We start from the raw sequence: 23,368 nt of genomic DNA, 5'->3' as shown, positions 1-23,368 counted from the left end.
AGTTTACATTGTCATCAATGCCTCTCCAAAAGATAATTTTAAATCTTTTTTAAAATTACAGCAGACATTAGGATTATTAACTCATCTGCGATTATATCCCAGAGAATACATCAAAGCTCAACCCGAACTATTGCAAAATAAGAACATAACAAAGGTGGAAAAAGTCCACAGATCATCTTGACCAACTATGAGGAACAGAGGAATCATTTAGAATAGACATGTCAAGCATAAGGCCCATGATGGATCCAGATTTGGCCTGCAGGGCCACCCTAGAGACTTTGAGGGACCAGTCCCTGCTGCCCTGACCACAGCCCGCCCCAGGTGGATGCCTGCCAGCATATGCACAGGAGGGACTATGTCCAGCAGCAGAAGCCTACCGGCCCCTCGGCCGCTGCACTATGGGGCTCCTCAGTCCATGCAGTGCAGGTGGAAGTGGAGCACTACAACCACTGGGCTGGGTCTCCAAGCAGCATACTGAGGCAGAGACACAGTGGGGGAGGCACATGACCTGGCCTACTGGATGTGCAGGGTGACCATGTGGCCACCTGCCCAGTCCCAGCTGTAGCAGCCACGGGCAAACAATGACAGATGGTGGATTTGAGGCAAGCCAGCCAGCCAGTCGCTGTCAATGCCATGCTAAGTGCTTGGTCCCCACTGTCCAATCTCATCTTCCAGCGAGCTTATTCCCCTCCCTTCCTGTTCACCAGGGTTATTTGGCATGGGTGGGTGGGTAGAAGGCTCACTGGAGGACAAGATTGGATGGCAGGTGTCAAGCACACAAGGGGTCTGGCAGTGATGGTGACTAGCTGGGCTGCCTCGCTGCAATGCCACCGTCTGTCTTAGCTCCTTGGGTGGATCAGGCACAGTACCAGCCTTGCTGCTGCTTCTCTCTGCCGGAGACACCTGGATCCCCGCAGGCCTGCCTGGTCCCCCAGAGGCGGCCCCTGACATGAGCAATGTTGAGCTGGCCATGTCCACCCAGTCAACCATGCCCACCCAGCCACACCCACCCTGGCCATGCCTCCAGCCTCCCGAGTGCAGCCACAATGCTGATGCACCACTCAATGAAATTGAGTTTGATACCCCGATTTAGAAGATGACATTCTGACAGGAATCCTGGACTCCAGCTGGATAGGGAACATTTTATATATCATCTGGAAATAAATTGATAGTCAATGTAATCAGTGGTGGGATTCAGCTGGTTCGCATCAGTTCAATAGAATCAGTATCTAATTTTTTATTGATGTCTGCGAACTGGTTAGATGTGTTCTGAAAAAAACCCCTTCCCAAAAGTCCAAGAGAGGAACAATGGAAATTTTCAATCACATCACTCAGGTGAAAACTGCGTCAGGTGGTAGGGGCTGGGCCTGTACATAAGGTGGCAGCCCAGGGCCAAAGCACCAGAGGGTTGGGGAAGGTGCTGAAGCGAGCGGGCATCCTGCCTGCCATGCCAGCTGCCCCTTTCAGGCCAGAGCTGGAATGCTGTCATGATTAAGTGCCAGTAGATGCTGGCCTTCTCTCCGGTGGGCCTAGGCAGCAACTAGAGAGAAACGGGCCCAGTTCAGCACCTGGTGCCCAGATGCCCTCGCTTCCCCCAAGCATTTCTTTGCCAATAGTATAGAATCACAGAAGTGCTAAACTTATCCTATAGTGCCAAAATGTCACGAGTGAAGAGTCTTCAGTTTCATTTCTTCATGAATTGCTTCTGCTATATATGGTTTTCAGCTGTCTTACTAGTTCATCATGCTTGAGTGTTTTAAAATTACTATCTCCCTAAAATATTATGGGTTTTTTGTAGTTCCCAAAGCTTATCTCCTTGTTGTGTATGGAGGGCCATTTTTAGCTATATAACTTACCTGTATATGTATAAATCACTGCTTACATTTGAATCTAGCATTTTTACCAATCAGAAATCTTTGAAATTGGGCTGGGTGTATTATAATATTTGAAATGCCGGTAAGTAGAATAAGCTAAACTGACTTTTATTCTGGGGTCTTCACTGCTGTAGAAGCTTTCTACAATGATTGTATTGCAGAAATTTCACCAAGTGCTTTGTTTTTTATGATGGTTTGGAGCATTGTGCCTATTAGGCACAATGTTATTAGCAGAGTTCTTCCTGTGATTCAGAATAATTTGTATATGTTCTCGTTATTATTAATACCAGGTGTTCATTGCATTACATGACCATTCGTGCTGAAGATTATGGTGATTGTTATCTGCTGTAGCAGTGCATCTTATATTGTTATATTGGCAAATATTTTATGGATATTGGAACAAGATTTTGAGTGATTTTATTAAGCTATTTAAGAACAGTAATTTGGAGATGCCATTGACTTCACTATTTTTTTTGCTCAATAATCAGTCACAACATTTTAGAAATTTCTGTACTGCTTTACCTCCCAACGATAAACCTTCTACTGTTTGAGTAATACATATAGTTTTTTTCTGGAACTATTATAGATAATATATCCTCACTGTCACAATTGGGCCACAACTGGGCAGTTATGTTATTGTACATTTTTGTTTCTTTGAATTTAATAATAATTAATTTAGTATTAATTAATTAATTAACAGTATTTATGTACTATCCCCATTGATGTAAATTTTGGGAGATGCTTAAAGTCCAAACAAGGAAGCAGGAATGAGGAATTGATATTAATAGTTCTTGTAGAATTAATTAGCTCCTGCTGATCCTTAGTATTAAGTATTTTTAACTTATTTTTTACTTAAAACATTTATATAGTTGCCTATCTTCTAACCAATTTTGGGTGCTCCAGTCAAAGTATTAGTAACATATTAAGCACCCAATTTGTTTTGAATTCATGGTTTGGTAGCATTCAAGTGAAAGTATCTTTGTTTGGACTTGCTAAATGCCCATCCATGAATCTCACATATTTAGAACCATTATATGAGACTTTTGTTTGGGCAGAAAGATTTAAGTGGATGAACTGAACTAGATCTGACTTTATGTTAAAGAGATTAACTTCCTGTTGTATTTGGCAAGTAACTGATTTGTATGTGTTTGGAAATGTTTTTAACTGTTTTTATAAAATGAAAAAATATATTTTGGAATTTTTTCATTTTGTGTATTTTTTTCCCTCTAGGATGAATAAAAGATACTTGCAGAAAGCAACAAAAGGAAAACTGCTAATAATAATATTTGTTGTAACACTGTGGGGGAAAATAGCATCTGGGGCAAATCACAACAAAGGTAAGAAGCAACGTTCTATGTATCAATGTGGTAGGACAAAGTGATTTAAAGCAGAGTTTCTCGGCCTCAGTAGTTTAGTATGTGTGGACTTCAACTCTCAGAATTCTACAGTGAGCATGCTAATTTAAGGGAAGACGAAGGATGGATGACTGGATGACTGGATGGCTGATGGCTGGATGGCTGGATGGCTGGACTGACCCATGGATAATTAGACTCTGTTTAAAAAAATAGTTTGCTTGTGGTTTGGCCGGGATAGAAATTACACTTGAAATTTTATTTTAAAAGTTTACTTCAATTTTTTGCAAATTATCCATGAAGACATTTTTGTACCCGAATTTCATGAATTTCTCTTTATATCTCGGTTTTTGTCCTTTTCATTTGAAGTTGGTATACTTTATAAAATAAATAGGCTTATGTAAAAGTTTTTATTCATAAAATATCCTTTTTCAAAGAGCTCCTTGAAGAGCTATAAATGAGTTCTTAAAAAAACCTTAGAGAATACATTCTGTTCTGAAGTGTTCCAATGATTCTGCAGGTTCACTGTGTGAAAATAAATCTGCTTTCTTAGTAATCTATGAGAGAATTCTGTTTAAACATCCATAGAATATGGATTTTTGGCTTTTTCATAATCTATTTATTTTTTATTAGGTCTTCTCTTCAGGGAACGATATCTTTTGATTTATAGATGAATAGAAGGAAGCTCTAAGTAAAAATACATAAGGGTACTAATAATAGTTTTAATGCTATGCTTTTGAAATCCATATGTTTGCATATTTTACCTTTTTTTGGATTACATAGCTCACAATGATTTTCTTATTTTTGCAATTAAAAGGAAGAGAGGTTTTGATAGAAGTAAAGATATTATCAGATTAGACATAGTAAATTCATGATCCTTTGTTTTTCCTATCTCCCTTATAATAATTCCTGCAACATAGGGAAAAGGTAATTTTGCTTTGATTTTTATTTCTAGAAAATAGTTGTATTGAAGACAATTGCTTGCCCATTCTGTTAATCAATTATTTGATAAGCTCTTGAACTATTGTAAAATACCTATTTATCTTTATTTATTTTAGATCATTTACATAACTGCCCAACTTGCAGTAATAATACTGGGTGGCTTACATGTGGCTAAAAGCATAAAAACAAAGAAATCAAAACCAAAATTCACAAATACTTGAAAGAAACAACTGTGGCTACCACAGTATTCGCATTCAAACCATATAAATTTTGGATTGGCTCATCTAAGTTGTTTGACCAATTGAAAAAATAAATGCCAATTTAACTATAAAGAAAGACATAATAAAGCAATAACACTTAGACTTATATTCCACTTCACAGTTCTTTACAGCTCTTTCTAAGTGATTTACAGAGTCAGCATATTGCCCCCAACAATTTGGGTCCTCATTTTACCAACCTTGAAAAGATGAAAGTTTGAGGCAACCCTAAGCCTGGTGAGATTCGAACTGCCAAATCGCAGGCAGACAGCAGTCAGCAGAAGTAGCCAGCAGTACTACCACTGCACCACCTCGGCTCTTAATGTTAGAAGTATAGTCAGACATGTTTTGTATCTGCTCTAAGGCCCTGTAACAAAACTAATGTATTTTTCATTTAAAGTATGTTTTATAATGTTGCTAATAATGTCAAATAAGTATTTATTTCACATTTTAGGCTTTCAGAAAAAAATATTTTTGAAATACCAATTTTTTTTCTACATCAGTGAATTTCTGACAAATATACAGTATAATTTTTGCCTCAGTATAGCCTTCCCCTATTTCATGCATTTCGGATGTGTTGGGATGAGAACTGTAGGCACATGGATTGTCAATATAGTCACCAGCTTGAGAAATTTATCAGGTAGGGCTTTCCTTACTACTTTGGTGTTTTTAAAAAAGCTTTAGAAAAAAAACCCTTTTACTTATTTCTGTAATTAAAAATGGTAGCTGTTGGATACTATTGGATACTATTATAGGAACAGTAAAAAAGACCAAAATGTTATGGTATTTGGCAGAAAGACCTGTAAATATGGTGGGGACAAAAGATTAGACTGGCATTTTGCCAACTTTTTCCAAAAGTGTAACAGCAAGGAGAAATAAATTTTACTGTAATTTTTTTCGTATAACATTTTTTTCTCACTTTCATACTTTGGATCTAATTTGTTGGCCACTATTGCATTTAAATTTGTAAAATAAATTGTTTGAGAAATTAAGGTTGTGACTGCAGATATATCAACATAAACTGTTTAATTTGTTTCTGTGCTCATAGCTGTTTATTTAAACTGGTTTAAGAAAAAAAAACAGGCTTGGACTGGTAACACTTTGTAAGTAGTTTGCAAATTATTCTGTTGATTTGCTGGCTATTATACCCCATTTGGCAGCTCACTTTCAGCAGAAACATTTTTAAAACTTACTATTTTTTCCTCTGTCTAATTTTATCTACCTAGCTGAGGATGTTTTTTTAGCTGCAAGGTTCTGTTATTTGATTTTCATTGTTACCTCAAATATGTTAATATGACTCTGCACTACATCCTACAACACCTCGAATCTCCAAATACCTACACAAGGGTCCTCTTTATAGACTTCAGTTTAGCATTCCATAGCATCATTCCAGACATTCTTCTAACTAAACTAAACCAGCTAGCGGTACCTGAACACACTTGTAAGTGGATGATAAGTTTCCTAACAGACAAAAAGCAGTAGGTGAAGCTAGGCAGATTCACATCTGATACCTGTACAATTAGCACAGGGCACCCCAAAGCTGTGTGCTTTCTCCACTTCTCTTTTCTATATATACCAATGACTCTCAAATAATCCATCTGTTAAAATACTGAAGTTTGCAGATGTTACAACAGTGATTGGTCTCATTCGAGACAACAACAAATCCACATGCAGACGGGAGGTTGTACAACATGCCTTGTGGTGTAACCGGAACAATCTGGAAATGAACACACTCAAAACCGTAGAAATGGTGGTAGACTTTAGGAGAAACCCTCCCATATTATCACCTCTTACAATACTAGACAACACAGTATCAACAGTAGAGCAGATTTCTAGGTTCTATCATATCACAAGACCTAAAATGGACACCTAACATCAAAAACGTCATCAGCACAACAAAGAAGGTTCTTTCTGTGCCAACTCAGAAAGCTCAAACTGCCCAAGGAGCTGCTGATACTGTTCTACAGAGGAATTATTGAGTCTGTCATCTGCAGCTCTATAACTGTCTGGTTGGGTTCTGCAACCCAACAAGACAGACACAGACTTCAGAGAGTAATTAGGACTGCAGAAAAAACAGTTACTACCAACCTGCCTTCAATCGAGGACCTGTATACTGCACGAGTCAAAAATAGGGCTGTGAAAATATTTACAGACCCCTCACATCCCGGACATAAACTGTTTCAACTCCTACCCTCAAAACAATGCTATAGAGCACTGCACACCAGAACAACTGTACACATGGAGAGTTTTTTCCTGAACACCATCACTCTGCTAAACAAATAATTTACTCAACACTGTCCAACTATTTACAAAGTCTGCATTACTATTACTATTAATCTTCTTATCACTCCTTATCACTTGTCCCCTCCCACTTGTGACTGTATAACTGTAACTTCGTTGCTTGTATCCTTACGATTTATATTGACTGTTTTCTAGTATGATTTGATTGCTTATTGTACCCTATGACTATTATTAAGTGTTGTACCTTATGATTCTTGACTCTTGACAAATGTATCTTTTCTTTTATGTACACTGAGAGCATATGCAGCAAGACAAATTCCTTGTGTGTCCAATCACACTTGGCCAATAAAGAATTCTATTCTATATATGGATTAAAAAATGGAATAGTGGACTCTGCATTTTTTTTTTAATTCCAGAAAAGACCTCAGATAGCTAGATGAAGGAAATATCAACATATCTGCTGAATTTTGGAACAACCTCTTAAATTCTAGACAAAGCTTTTCTCCACTGTTCTATTTTAATGCTGAGGGCAAAGGTAGGAAATTTTAGATTTTTTAAGGTTTCTGAGCAACTTTGCCTTGATTAAGGGCTGTTCCCTCCTTTATAAAATAGCTAATTAATTTTTGGGAATTGTCTGTAAGGAAGAAAAAAGGTTCCAGACAAGAGCATGTCAGACAACCTTTATTGCCACAGTTAAGTGAATCACTTCAGTTAAATTAGTGACATTAAGTGAATCTAACTTTTGCCACTGACTCGTCAGAAGGTTTTTTTTTTTTTTTAGTGTTTCTATAGTGCCCCACTGATTTAATCGTATATATCTTTTCATATTCGGTTATCTTTATTTCATATACATGGCAGATGTTCTGGGGCAAATAATGAAATTAAATGTCCCAAACTTTTCCTCATCCATATGCCTTATTTTTCATTATAGTTATTATTAGAAAGATATTTTTTTTTGCTTTGTAAGATTAAAGCCTAATGCTGGGAAAGATTGAGGGCAATAGAAGAAGGAGATGACAGAGAATGAGGTGGCTGGATGGAATCACTGAAGCAATAGGCATGAGCTTAAATGGACTCCAGAAGAAGGTAGAGGACAGGAAGGCCTGGAGGAATGTTATCCATGGGGTCACAATGGGTCGGACACAATTTTGCAACTAACAACAACAAAGATTAAACCATTGGATTTCTTTTTCCTCATTTCTATGAAATTTTAAGTACAATTTATCAAAGTTATGAGAATAATTCAAAATAATGTTTTCCATTGCTATTTCCTTTGCCCCTGCCCTATTTTCAAGTAAGTTGCAGAATATTTATTATGTGAAAAAAGATACCAAAGCCTGGATTTTAGGGGTCTCATCAAGCTTTACAGGATACGATATTAAACAATTGAGGATAAAGATAGATATGGAAAGACATGAGGATGGAGAACAGAAAATATCAGCCATGTTTACTTACTCAGCTGTTTATATCTACTGCTGCTAACCCCACTGGCTGGAGAAAATAATCAATTGTAGCAGTGGAAGTTATCACTGAAGTGAGAGAATTGTCTCTTCTTCACAATCATACCCAGGTTATGACATTTATTTATTTATTTAAATTTATTGGCCACTTAACTCCAGTGGACTCTGGTGACATATATTTGGCTAGTGGTGTATAGAAGAAATAATAAAACAACTGTACATTTGTTCTTATTTGCTCCTCAAATAACCACTTTGTTTTGGAGCTTATTTTAAACCACAGTTAATTGCATATTTTAAGAAAGTGACAAGGCTGTGATTCAGATAAAGAAAATAAATTAAAATTGAGGAAAAAAGCCTTTATAATAACACAGCCTTGTGATAAGCAACATACAATATTTGTCTTAAAAAACAAAACTGTAGTCTAAGTAGTAAGGATAGAAAAATGAGATAGAAAAGTGAGATCCTCTGGCAGCCTGTGGATGCAGAGGACAGACAGAGCATATTAGGATTACATATTCCAGATGGTCAAGTACCAAGTTTATTTTTTATTTCTTTATTCAATTTCTATAGTACCCATAGAATCAATCAATTTGGGCAGCTTATAGTTTAAAAATATATGACAAAACTGTTAGGGATATACACCCTAGCAGAACCTGCACGGCAGTCAGTCAGGCAGGCAAATATGTGAGATAAACGTTTTTGTAGTTTACACTCAGTAAAACAGATACACTGTGCTAGTTAAATAGTTTATTCCAGTAATAGTTTTAGCATAGTCAAACAGTCCATATATCATACACTAATTCAGTCCGTCCGGGGATTATTCAGTTGCAAAGTCCAGTGTCGAAAAAAAGGTCAGTAAACTTACAAATATCCAGTAATATATCTCTTCGCAGTAGAGATATGAAGAAGTCAAACCTCCTTTCTTCCTTCAGCAACAGCAGAGAACACGCAGTTATCAAACCATCAATCCATCATCGTCAGCAAGCAATCCAGTAAGCCAGCAATCAATCAAGTTCTCTTGCTCCCTCTTATGGCGATTTTACAACCGCACCCAAAATTACATGCTTTGCAGTTTAAAGTGACACACACTTAAACTCACTATCATAGTTTATATATATTATTTTACCCAAACTACGTTAGGTAACCATGTTATTCCTAACATACTTCCCTTTTGAGTAATATAATAATATATATATATATATATCTATTTACAACCTTAAACCATAGTTATCACAACTTTCTTTATGTTTGACTGAACCTTGGGCTTTTGTAAATTGATCAGCAATATTTTCTTCAGTCATACAATATTCCAATCTTATTAAACCATTTTTTACAGATTGTCTTACATTCAGATATCTAAGATCTGTATGCTTAGATCTCGTTTTTACAGCAATATTTGTAGCCAACCGTATGGCTGCTTGATTGTCCTCATAAACTACAATGGAATCATTAACAGTTATTCCCATATCCAATAACAACTGTTTATACAGAATTAAATCAGTACATAATAAAGATAGACATGAAAATTCTGCTTCCATTGTGGACATACTTATGTCTTGCTGTCTAATTGACCTCCAACCAATCAGTGCTTTTCCTAACAGTATAGCCATACCTGAAGTTGATTTCCTAGTGTTTATGTCTGTTGCAAAACTTGCATCAGCATATGCATTTAAAATCGGATCATCTTTTGGCTCCAAATACAATGCATAGTGCATTGTCCTTTTAAGATATCTTAAGATACATTTTGTCACTTGCCAGTGTTGTTCAGTGGGTTCAGCGTTGAATCTTGCCAATTGATTAACGCCATAGGCAATATCTGGCCTTGACCAATTACTAATATACGATAAACTACCAATTAGTGATTGATAAATAGTCTTATCGAATTTTGGACTTTGAGCATCAGTGTGGCCAAATTCCTGACTCATTGGAGTTTTAGCCGGTTTACAAAGTTCCATCTTGTATGTTTTTAGTAATTGATAAATCTTATCCTCTTGAGATATCTTATAGCCACCTTTGGTTTTATTTATTGTTAATCCTAGATACTGTTTTATCTCTCCTAATTGCTTTAATTTTATCCTCTTACCTAATAATGATATTATTTCAGTAGCTTCATTATTAGTTTTTGTAATTAAAGCAATATCATCTGTAAACAACAATAATAATGACACTATTCCATTTTTCTCTCTCTTAAATACACATGGATCAGCTAAACCTGCTTTAAACCCTATATTGTTTAACTCCTTAACAATATATTGGTTCCATTCGTAACCAGATTGTTTTAATCCATAGAGACTCTTTTTAAGCTTCCAACAGTCATTATTTGTTTTATCATCCTTAATTCCTACAGGTTTCTTTAGGTATATAGTGTGCTGCAATGGTGCATGCAGATAGGCAGTTTCTACATCTAAGTGATTTATAATATAGTTCTTCTTAGCTGCCCACACTAAAGCTGCTCTCAAGGTTGTTGCTTTTAGACTCGGTGCAAATACTTCATCATAATCACATGCAGTTTGATTAAATCCTTGAGCTACCAACCTAGCCTTATGGGTAACAGTCCCATTTTTATCTGTTTTTAATTTAAATATCCATTTACAGCCAATGGACTTTTCACCTGGAGGTAATTTAACATTTTCATAAACTTCCATTTGTTTCAATGAATTTAGTTCCTTCTCCATTGCTTTATGCCAATTTTCTTGTTCCTTTGCTGGATACATTCTAAGTTCTTCAACAGTAGTTGGAACTTTACTAACTTGGCAAACTACACTTGCTTGGTACCTGTCAGGTGGTCTGGTTTCACGTGTTGATCGTCTAGGTATTACAGGGCTTACAGGTGGACTTTCATGTACTACTTGTTCCTGGTTATCTATTTCTTCCTGTTCACCTATTTCTTCCTGTTCTGGTCCTATGGGCTCTTCCTGATATGTGGTTTTGGTCTTTTGTAGTTTTCTATGATTACATCCTTACTTGAATCTTGTCCCAGTTTTTCCCATCCTACATGTTCAAGGAATTGTGCACTAGCACTACAGTAAACTCTAGGTGTACCTTTTCCCCAGAATCTGTATGATTTGTGATTAGATTCATAACCTACAAAGAATAACTTTTTAGCCCTATGCTGCCCCTTATGTCTCAGTTGTGTAGGAATATGCACCCATGCTGGTGCTCCAAATGTGTGCATGTAGCTTAGGTCAGGTTTTCTACCATGCCACCGTGTGAATGGTAATTCACCTGTTGTTGAGTTAACAACATTATTCAATATATGATTACCACACATTATTGCTTCTCCCCACAAAGTTTCAGGTAATCCTGAATCCGACAACATAGTACGAGCCATTGCCTGTATTGTTTGGCCTCGTCTTTCTATAAAGGAATTATGTTGTGGCCTATATGGTGCAGACTTTTTATGTTCAACACCTGCCATCTTCAGTCTATTTTGGAATTTATTATTTATAAATTCCGTACCATTATCAGTTACAAGAGTTACTAGTTTCCTTTTAGTTTTTCTTTCAGCAAACTTCAACCAATTAAAGAAATTCTGATATGTTTCCATTTTACTCTTCATTAAATAACAGAAATCATATGTAGAATAATGATCCATTATACTTAATATATAACGAGCACCTCCCACACTTGGTTTTTTAGGACCTATAATATCAGCAAATACGACCTCTAGAGGTTCCTTAGTTTTAAATCCATTTATTCTATTTGCTGGTATTACCTTGCTTTTTTCTTGACTGCAAGCATTGCAGTGCAAATACTTACTGCAAGGCTTCAGTTTTATACCTTCAGACAGTTCAACCGTTTGCTTGAGCATTTTAAAATTTATATGCCCTAAACGTCTGTGTAACAAATGTATGCATTCATCATGAGGTTTAACGTTATTATACACTGTGTTAGCTACCTCTAACTGATTATCATTTAACACATACAATTCACCTTTTAAAGTTGCAGTCACTTTTTTACCTTCCTTTTCTATTATGCAGTTTTCTCCCCTAAAGGTAACTACATAACCTACCGTGTTTCTCATATAATAAGGCCGGGTCTTATTTTTTTTGAGCCGAAAAAATGGCTAGGCCGTCTTTTCGGGGTGACTTAATTCCCCCTTGCATCTTCGGGCGGGCAGCGACGGCTTGGATGTTGACCTCGGCGTTGGTGGGGCACTTCGTATCGGGGTCAACGCAGGCAGCACCATATCCGGGTGTGCAACAAAAGTACTTCCTAATGGCAAGCCCCCACACCATTCCCCCATTTCACATGTTTTAATATAGGCCTTAATTTGGGGGAGGGGCTTAATTTCATTTCATGCCTATAAAACAGGCTGGGACTTCCTATTGGGGGAGGCCGTATTGTTGGAGAAACAGGGTAGTTTAACCAAAACTCTAACCGAAAGCAAATTAAACTTAAGTTGTGGTACATATAACATTTTTACATTTTCTTTTATGCAAGAACAATGTGCAATACCTTCACCTTTTGCTTTCATTTTCCAGCCATTAGCTAACGATATCTGCTGTGAACTCGTGGACATCTTAACAAATCTTTTCTTATCTTTCGTTATGCAGTGAGATGCTCCACTATCTACAACCCATAAATTATTATTCACAGTTTCGTTGCTATACATGGCTAACTCTAAGCATTTTTCATCCTTTTGATGCCTTTTAGCATTTTGGCTGGCATTGTGGCGTTTTCCTTTCTTGCAGAATCTAGCCAAATGTCCTTTTCCTCCACAATTAAAACATTTTCTAATTGTATAGGCTGTCGTAGATTCTTTATCTTCTTGTGGTTGTTTCCTTCTGAGTTGATCCCTTTCAAGCCTTCTCCTGGCTTCTTCAATTAATTTGCCAGTAATGTCAGTTAATGTGAGGTTATCTTTTGGCAGTACTTCCAGTGAAGTTACATAGTCGTCATAGCTCTCATCTAACGAAGACAAAATTATATAAACCTGATGTAGTTCTGTGAAGATAAGTTCTTTTTCATGCAGTTCCTGAAAAATTCTCTTCATAGTGTTTAAATGAGTCAACATGTCTCCATTCTTTTGAAGATGTGTTCTGAACAGTTTCCGTGTAAGATTTATATGTGCTCCTACACTGTCTCGAACATAAATCTTCTTTAAATTCTCCCAACATTTCGCAGCTGTTTCTTCTCCACGAATATGGACAAGCTGCTGGTCACAGAGTGTCAGTCCTATTATACAGAGAGCTTGCTCATTCTTCAGTTTATATTCTTGTATTTTCTGGGCATCATCCTCATCTTCCGGATCCCAAGCATCTACCTCTGGTGGGTTTTGAATTATACTCCACAAACCTTCTCTGCGTAGAAGTAGGCTGCATTTCATAGACCATGAAACATAGTTTGTTCCATCCAGTTTGGATATTAGAGACAAACTTTGTAAATTGACTTGTGCCATCTTTTTCTGGATATTAAACTATAATTAATAAAACACAGCTGCCTGTTTACAGTATTGTGTAACTACACTAACTCTCACTTTATATAAGCCTGTTATATCCTGGTTAGTCTGACTGTGCAGCCTGGGCCCATAACCAGTGTTAGGGATATACACCCTAGCAGAACCTGCACGGCAGTCAGGCAGGCAGGCAAATATGTGAGATAAACGTTTTTGTAGTTTACACTCAGTAAAACAGATACACTGTGCTAGTTAAATAGTTTATTCCAGTAATAGTTTTAGCATAGTCAAACAGTCCATATATCATACACTAATTCAGTCCGTCCGGGGATTATTCAGTTGCAAAGTCCAGTGTCGAAAAAGAGGTCAGTAAACTTACAAATATCAGTCCAGTAATATATCTCTTCGCAGTAGAGATATGAAGAAGTCAAACCTCCTTTCTTCCTTCAGCAACAGCAGAGAACACGCAGTTACCAAACCATCAATCCATCATCGTCAGTAAGCCAGCAATCAATCAAGTTCTCTTGCTCCCTCTTATGGCGATTTTACAACCGCACCCAAAATTACATGCTTTGCAGTTTAAAGTGACACACAGTTAAACTCACTATCATAGTTTATATATATTATTTTACCCAAACTACGTTAGGTAACCATGTTATTCCTAACAAAAACCATTAAAACATTTTAAAAGAACAGCAACAAAAAATGGGAACATGCAAAATAAATATACATAGCAGCTGAAATATTGGCCACTTAGCAGTAAAGGCAGGAAGCGGGTTTACTTCTTTACTTTGACACATTCAGTGCCCCCAGCTTGGGAACATACCCTGGCTTTTAGGGACTTATTAAAAACTAACAGGGTGGGCCATTTTAATCTCCCAAAGGAGGCAGTTCCACAAAGCAGGGGTCACTGCAGAGAAAGATGATAAAGGTTGCATTTAATTATTTGTCCTTCACTAGTGATGGTGATTCACCTACACGTCTTTTATCCCATGAGATCATCTGGTTAGAATATAAACATAACATTATGCTAAATGACCTTTTGCATATGTATGCTCCAAAATAGTAATATTTGTAGAATCTGATTTTGTATTCTGAACCAGGGAATAATTTCTAGGAAAATTTCCAGGGGATGACACCTGGGATGCCTTGCAGGAGATGCTTCATCAGGCTCTGGAAAAGTCTCAGTGCCAATGCTCAGCCCAAATTGCAGCCGGCGACATCTAAAAACTCCTTGGATGTGTTACAATCATCTGAGCCTCAGCTGTGGCATCATCAACTGGTAGCTGTTGATAAGCTTGGACAAGGTCCTGTTTAGCGAAGATCTTACTCTCACCCAGAGAGTGCAGTAGATGCTGGACCATGGCCACTGGGAATGCATTTTGCTGTAGCGCTTTATTTAATGTACATTTATAGTCTGCACAGATGCGGACAGAACCGTCTGGCTTCACAGAGGTCACAATTGGAGTCTCCCATTTTGCGTGGTCAACAGGTTCCAAGATACCTTGGCTGATGAGCTTGCTAAGTTGCTCATCAGCTTTTGAGTGCAAGGCGAATGGTACTCTTCACGACTTCATTTAGATTGGAGCAACCTGGGGGTCAAGGTTGAAGAAAATGGGTGTGCAGTGGTGGGATTCATTTTTTTTTACTACCGGTTCTGTGGGCATGGTCTATTTTGTGGGTGTGGTCTAGGGGTCATGTGACTGTGGGTGTGGCTTATTTGGTGGGCATGGCTTGGCGGTCATGTGACTGGCTGGGTGTGGCCAAGCCGACGTCACTCACTTCTTTGCCCTAATGACCTACAAAAAGAAGATATACAAAAAGGTAGTTTATTATTTTGTGCACTTACTACTTAAATAAGAATAAAATAAGTACACAAAACAATGAAGGAGGTACACACAAGTACTTACATAAGAATGATAAAAGTGCTCTGTGTCTTCACATCATTGACTTGTTTGGCCTAATGAATGACCTGCAGAAAGAAGGTATTTTCTTAAGTTTTTAATTTCACGCACTTACTACTTAAATAAGAATAAAACAAACACACACAAACTATGAAGGAGGTACACACGAGTACTTACATAAAAGTGTTATTTGAGATGTTTCCACAATGTTCTTTTATTGGCGCCCTCCTCGCTTGCACTTTTCTTAGTTTTCACCCTCGGATTATCGGCTGTGTGATCATGTGCTCATAACCATTTTTTGACAGTAGGAAGAGGGTCCCATTCTTTTAGAGGTAGGCCAATCACACTAATGGTCATCAGATTGGTTATGTTAGAAACAGTTAGCCGACTTCTCTGTTCTGAACATATGAGGTTAATTTTTGAGAATCCCCTTTCCGCTTCTGCTGAACTTACAGCAATTGTCCTGACAATATCTTTAGCTTTTTTAATGCTGTCAGGAATTGAATAGTTCTTTGAATCTTTTAAAACATTTTCAATGAAATCTCTATAATCGTTGACATTAATTTCATAATTAAAGATTTCATTAAAGGTAAGCAATTGTTCTTCAGCTTCTGGCCATGGAACTACGACTTCTTCAACATTCCAGTTATCTGGCTCCAAAAAATGGAGAAATTGGAATCCCACCCCTGAGTATAGGGCAGATTATTTGGTACTAAAAGAAAATTCTTCAGAATCATAATCTAGAATGGTGCAGTTCTGTTATATTTATAAATGCATTGTGATAATTTGTTCAGATTTATGCAATAGGAAACAAAAAAGCTACATTAATGAATAATTGGAAATAGACAAATTATAAAATAGTCCAGTTTATCTTATAAAGCCAAGAAGCTTAAATTTACACAATTAAAAAGGTCAGAACCCTTACTGATTATTTTTTTTCAAAATTTTAATGTATAGGTTTGCTCAGAGGTACATCTTGCCAAATTCTAACTTTTGGCTTATTACCAAAAGTCTGAATTGTTAAAGCAATTAAAAAACCATAAAGTATTATTTCATACCTGAGAGTTAGATTTACCTCTTCTACCCTGAAGCAGTGTTACTAATAGTTGTGAGTTAATATACAGCATGTCTTCTTATTTATTAAGCACTTCCCTAAACCTGAAGCCTTGAGTTTGTTTTGCAAGCTTTTCTTCTTAGATTCATTGGAGATCTGATATTCTGAACTTTGGGGAAACTGTTTTTCTTTTCTTCGACTCTGGCTTGACACAGCAACCACTGAATCTTCCTGCCACAGCTCACCAAACTTTTTACCTTTTTTCAGTTACACTGATGGGTGTTTGGAAAGGCAAACTGGAATCAAAAATTTGGAAAGAAGCCTCGTGGAATTATGTTTATTCTTTTACATGCTCATATCTCTTCATAACTTTATCCTGAATACTATCTGGCTCATTATCATCTTTTCAGGGTAAACAGCGATATATGTAGCCTATGTGAAAAATGAGCTTTTCTGCAGAACTCTCATTTTCTTGATTCTTTGAGATAAAATAAATTTCACTGAAGAAGCCTTTGAATGTCACTTGTAGAAACATTATCCTGTAATCCACAGGCAAAGGAAGATACTGCATTTTACACAAGACATTAGTTTAGATAAGATTTTATGTCAAATGTTCAAGCTGAACTGAATTTAATGCAGAATACCAGTTTTCACAAGAAGTGCGGTAATTAGAAATCTGTACAAACTTTTTCCCCGGTGGCTGCCTTAGGCTGATACAGTTATTAAAAGCTCTGGTCTTAATATGTTTTATTTTTGGTTAAGGGTTTTATTTTTCTGCAGCTGAGTACTGAACTTTTATTGTTTGTTGTACAAACTCTCAACAAGGCTAACAATAACAAAATTAAATTTAAATATTTTTTTTAAACATCTAACACCTAATTTGAAATGGATTAATCAAACAGATGCCAACAATCCAACTCAGGAACAAACATTCTTACATTCATCAAAACATTTTACTGAAAAATTTCAAAAATAAGATAACATGAGATTCTATGGGAGAATGCTCTAAGCAAGAAAACATGCTTTTGATGAAGGTAGATCTAAAAGAAGGGGCTTACCTAAAACAGTTAGAATTTCTAAGTGTAAATAATGTATTTGAGCAGCTTGGTCTCATGCTATATTTAACATCATTCAGTGTACTTGTTTTGTACTTATCAATAATTCAATAAAATTCATTTAACATCTATTCATTCTTGATCCCAAATCTTCTTGCCTTATCACAACAGTTTCCATTTAACTTTTATATTTCTCTTAACAAATCCAACCCTGCTTACTACATGAAAAAATAGGAGAAGCTTCTTTTAATAAATATTAAAGAAATAATTGCTTCTTTTAATAAATATTCATTTTGCGCAATGGTCTACATACATGTTTATTTTTCTACCAATCCTAACACTCCATTTTCCATATCTAGTAGTAATTATATAACACTATACAACTTCATCTACTTTCTTTGGTTTTTCATCATAAACTTTTCTATTTATCTTGTCAACATATCTATTTTGGAGTTTGATTTTCAGATATATAATTTTTCTTGTGTCATACAATATATCTAACATTTGCTGCAAATCATTTGGATTCTGAGCTAACAATTCAGCTTTGTTTGTATTTACTCAGCACAACTGAGTAAATATGAACAACTCCACAAGTATCCCTTAATATTTATCCAGAAATACATTAAAAACCATTTAATTAAGGACATAACATATAATTTTGTTTATCCTCATATATGGTTTCCTTCCAATGTATACTTCTTATTAGCAGTCTATTAGCAATCAACTTCCAACTCCATATTCACATATAATTTTCCATACTAAAATCCTGTTTACTTGCCATACACATTATCTAAATAAAGAAAATACAATAAACTTTATTGCTGTCATTGATGGATTTTGGTTTTGCATAGTTGATTATGATAAATCTGAATTTGTTGTGATAAATTTGGGCCAGTTTTCTGTTAATGCAGCTATTTCCACTCAGCTGAGTTAATTTAACATGAAATTTATTTCTGTATTTAGAAGACCAACTTGGGATATCTGTACCTTTTCTTTGGGACATTAGGAAATTTCTATCTTGATAATACAATTACAAAGCAGTTTTCCTTGATTGTTTGCCAAAGAGACAAAAATCTTCCTGTACAGAGGACAATAGCTGGTGGAGTGGAGACAAGATGATGAATGAGATTTATTCCTGGCATAATGCAACAGATTTGGCAAGTTGACCATTGTAAGCTTTAACAGTTTCTAAGGGCTATAAAAGATTTTAGATTTATTTGGGGGAGGAAATGTGAAGTATCTTTACTATCTTTCATGAATCTTAATAAAATATTGCATCTTGGATGCAACTAGATATCCTTTTTGTGGTGGGTATGCCATAAAAGACAATATATGAGAACTTACTCTATGAACCACATTAAGTATTATATTTATTATACTTTATTATAATACTACTATTATACTATACTATTTCAAATAATCTTTGGAAGCTAATTGCTGAGGTACGGATTTCCTCACTCACATAAAAAAAATCTGTTGAATATGCTCCATCAAGGAAACAACTGTTATTTCAACTTCTCTTTTCCCTCTTTTCCTGGGATATGGGGACATGAACAAAAGGTTGTATGCATAATATTTCTAAATAAAAAGTTCATATAGAAACTGTGATTTTAAAAAAAGCAAATAAACTCACAGAGGAACTTTCAGTCTAGTTTAATCTCTGAGAAAACTGAAGATGGAAGGGATTGTTTTTTATGCTTCATAATGGGGAGCAGAGGTGGGCTTGTTCATAGAGTATTATATTGTTTCTGGCCAGTTCTTGATTTGTTATTAGTCTCAGCCCAAAATTGGCATGTATTTCTGGGCTCTTACAGAAAGGTGGTCAAATACAGAATAAGGAAAAAGGGCTGTGTGGTAAGTAATCTGTATTGCCCAATAATGGATGTATTTTCAGGAGGGGAGGAGAGTGAAGAGAATTATCTATATACAGAGGCTTTCATGACTTATCTGGTTGGTATGTTCAGACTCAAAAGGGGAAAATAACGAAGAGATTGCAGTTGAGTTAGATTTTTTTTGTCACTCCTGAAATCTAACTATGAGATCAACATTTCAGAGACCAAAATGGTTTTATGTAATAAATGTCATTCTATTTCCTCTGTTATATAAGCTTCCTTTATTTTCATGAATTAAATATTGTACCCAACTTCACTCTATCTCTGTCATCTTTTGGTAGAAATGCTTCATAAGTTTCAGTTTAAAAAGTGGAGTTTAAAAAGTAGAAGCCTGTGCTGATCTGAGCACTCTGCCAGCAAAAACAGGCTTCCGAACTCCGTTTTTGGCTGCGATAGCCTCCGGAGACCCTCTGCCAGCAAAAACAGATCTCGGGAGGGCGGAAGGCTGAGTTAACCTTGAGCTGGTGAGACCCAAACTGCCTTAACTGCCAAACTGCTGGCAGCTGGTGATCAGCAGAAGTAGCCTGCAGTACTTCAATCTAACCACTGTGCCACAAAGCTGAAATATAAAAGTTGGTTATATTAAATCAGAGACAGACAGTCTAAGCTCAAAGAACCCTCAAAAGTAGCCCTCAAAACCAATATTTTTCCTGGTATTTTGAAGTGGGAGTATGCATAAGATATAGCATGGGACCATTATGTAAGTTTAACATAACATTTTAAGTAATAAATATGTATGTGTGCTAGTATAATCTTAATAACCAGGACAACCCCCCTAAAAAAAACAACAGAAAAATTTGGACCCTTCCATGTAGTTTCATAGATTGCCTGCTTTGCCCACTCTTTATATCCATTATTCTTAATTCTTAACATTATTCTTAACATTATTCTGTTATGCATCAGTTTCTGCATTTAAACCTTCCATTTCAACATAAGAGTACCAGATGGAAGTTACCAATAATAATTATTATTATTAATTAATGTTCAGAATTTTCTATATTTGTTTGTTAGTCTAGTAGTCTGGATTTTATTTATATATTCTTTGGTAAATGGAAAGAGCTACATAATCAGAAGAAAAACTAGGTTACTTTTATTTTGTAATAAATATTTGTTGAGAAATTGAAAGTTTCTAATCTATGGCAGTCTGTTTGTCTTATATGCCACCATATTCTTGAGTCTTTGATGGAGTAAAGTTGTAACTTACTAATGATAATTCAATAAGCATCATATTAGTTATTCCGCCTTCAGAGATAATTATATATATTATTAGAAAACCTGGAACCAGGCTGGCCAGTAGTAATTTCCATCAAATTTCTGAGAAAATTAAAGAGATACTGCCATGCATAGAGGAAGTCCAAATAAGATGACAAAGATGATAGAGGAAACCCATGGACCACAAAATACTCACTGTTTATCTGAAAGAGAGGGGTGGGGAAGGGAAACTGGTAATGGTAAAGAGGACTGGATGAATGCAGAAGTGCTTGACCGATATGCTCAGAGCTAATCCTAGTTTGAAGAATAATGAGCTTTTAGCAACAGGTTTTAGAGAGATATATTAATTAGGTAATTACTGTATTGTTACAGCCACTAAAATGGAAGGATTCTTGTGTAACATTTTACACATTTCAGATGAGCAATAAGATAGCTAAACAGAAAATTGATAGGGTTTGGTTTCTTGATAGTTTTTTGTTGTTAACTGTAATTTGTTGTTTGCCACACAGTGTGATATGTCAAATGAACACCCTTCCTTTCCTTTTTTGAGACCTAAAGAGTTATAAATGTTTCAGTTTAGGGAAAACTAAAAGACCCATTCATTAGTATTTCTAATGAAATTTGCAATGCAAGTAAGTTCCAATTTGTATGTCCTTCTTAATTATGTTGAATCATTACTTCTCTCAACATCTTCTTTTTACAGCTCATCATGTTAAAACTGGAACTTGTGAAGTGGTGGCACTCCACCGATGTTGTAATAAGAATAAAATAGAAGAAAGATCACAGACAGTCAAGTGTTCCTGCTTTCCTGGTCAGGTAGCAGGTACCACTCGAGCAGCTCCTTCCTGTGTTGATGGTGCGATATCTTTGGTGCTTTGTTCTTTCTTTTTGAGTTGTAGCTCTTCTAAGATTGATTCTTTTAAATGAAAACAATTGTTGAAATGTGTGTGTGTGTGTGTGTGTGTGAGAGAGAGAGAGAGAAGAAGAAGGCTTGGGAGTATGGTGAAAGTACTTAAAATGAAAGATAACTAGAAATTTTGATATAAATTATGAAGTCTGAAAATGAAATAAAGCCCTTATGAAAAATGAATGGCCATATAGCCTTTATAGTAGGAATTGTATTAAGTTTATTTTGTTTATTTGCACATCAGACTACCTTTTGTTTTGTTCTGATGCAAATAGCAGACATCAGAAGGTACAGAAACTCCAGCCAGGAATATTTTGTTCATACAATGTACACATATGTCTTATAAACTTTTTTAAAAAGTATGTTGGATGAGATCAAATACTATTTTAGTCCAATGTAGTATATAAATTTAACATTACCTCAGTACAGTATTAATATTCATCACCAATATATATTGTATATTCACCCTGATAATATTTCTCTGATATAAGGCAAAAAAGATTTAATTAAAAACAATAGGCTTTTCTCTCCCTCTTCTTTAGCCTCAATTGTAGAACAAAAATGGTGGTGCCACATGCAACCATGTCTTGAAGGGGAGGAATGCAAAGTCCTCCCAGATCGAAAAGGGTGGAGCTGTTCATCTGGGAATAAAGTGAAAACAACAAGGGTAAGTGGGAATTTCCCATGAAATATAGTTGCCAGATTTTGTAAAGAGAATTGTGAACTCGATACAGATGTGGAATAGGTGTAATAGAGAAAAAAAATAATTGGCTTGGCCTTGGATATCTATCAAAGGCAATATGTAAGTTATTTATGAATATGTTACTTTGGTGGATTATTCTAAGTATTATTGTATCTAGATCTAACAGCTATTTTGATTTAACTGTTGTCATGATAATTATTTATAATTGATCTGCATGCCTTGAAATTTAATATTCACTCTTAGTGATGAGCCAAACTGGACTCGTGGTCAGATTCATATATTGAGCTAAATATTTTGTGTATCTATAACATTGGATTGTTTGTTTATCAAGCACATTTATACTGCTGATTATAATCAATTCAAACATTCAAGTTATTTATTCAATAAATAAAATGTGTCTTCTAAGATTTAGCTTTTGTTTAGATTTATTTCATAATGAAAACAGAAGAAAGAACTGTCACTTTTATCATGGAAATCTCTGATCACTCCTTAATTAATGTTACTTTTGCTTGATGTTGGCAGATGAGATTCTGCCGAAACTTTGCTACAACTTTAAAAGCACAACTATAATGACGTGGGAAAATACCCAAACAAAGCTGAATACCATACATATATCTATATCTATATCTATATCTATATCTATATCTATATCTATATCTATATCTATATCTATATCTATCTATATCTATATCTATATCTATATCTATATCTATATCTATATCTATATCTATATCTATATCTATATCTATATCTATATCTATATCTATATCTATATCTATATCTATATGTATAGGTCTAGGTGTGTTCAGGTCTTTTCCCGTGTAAGCTTACACGGGAAAGAACACACCAGACCTACATACCTGTACCCGTGAAAATCTACTAAAACAAATATATATATATATATGTGTGTGTGTGTGTGTGTGTGTGTGTGTGTGTGTGTGTGTGTATGGCCTTCAGCTTTGTTCGGTATTTTCCCACGTCATAGTAGTGGTGCTTTTAAAGTTGTAGCAACGTTTCAGCAGAATCTCATCTGCCATCATCAGGCTTCTGTATTGTGTCCGTCTGTGAGTCAGACTTTTACAGTGGTTTCAGATTTAAATTTGGGGCAGCCTATTGC

General features: G+C 35.8%; 1 protein-coding gene across 2 annotated transcripts in view; it reads left to right on the top strand.

Annotated features, from left to right (window-relative positions):
* Positions 1-23,368, top strand: part of TAFA2 (TAFA chemokine like family member 2) — a 96,311-nt gene that overhangs the window by 60,869 nt on the left and 12,074 nt on the right. For both annotated transcript variants that reach the window (XM_026667672.2, XM_087967953.1), the window contains exons 2-4: positions 3,105-3,211; positions 21,345-21,497; positions 22,091-22,215. In XM_026667672.2, the coding sequence (XP_026523457.1) occupies positions 3,106-3,211; positions 21,345-21,497; positions 22,091-22,215 (384 nt within the window). In that variant the 5' untranslated portion in view covers position 3,105. The remainder of the gene's footprint in view (positions 1-3,104; positions 3,212-21,344; positions 21,498-22,090; positions 22,216-23,368) is intronic.

This window comes from Notechis scutatus, chromosome 6, assembly GCF_049901735.1.
Source record: "Notechis scutatus isolate UNSWTSFEM ecotype Mainland chromosome 6, rNotScu1.2, whole genome shotgun sequence".
Classification (NCBI taxonomy): Eukaryota; Metazoa; Chordata; class Lepidosauria; order Squamata; family Elapidae; genus Notechis; species Notechis scutatus.
This window is presented reverse-complemented; position numbering and strand designations above follow the sequence as displayed.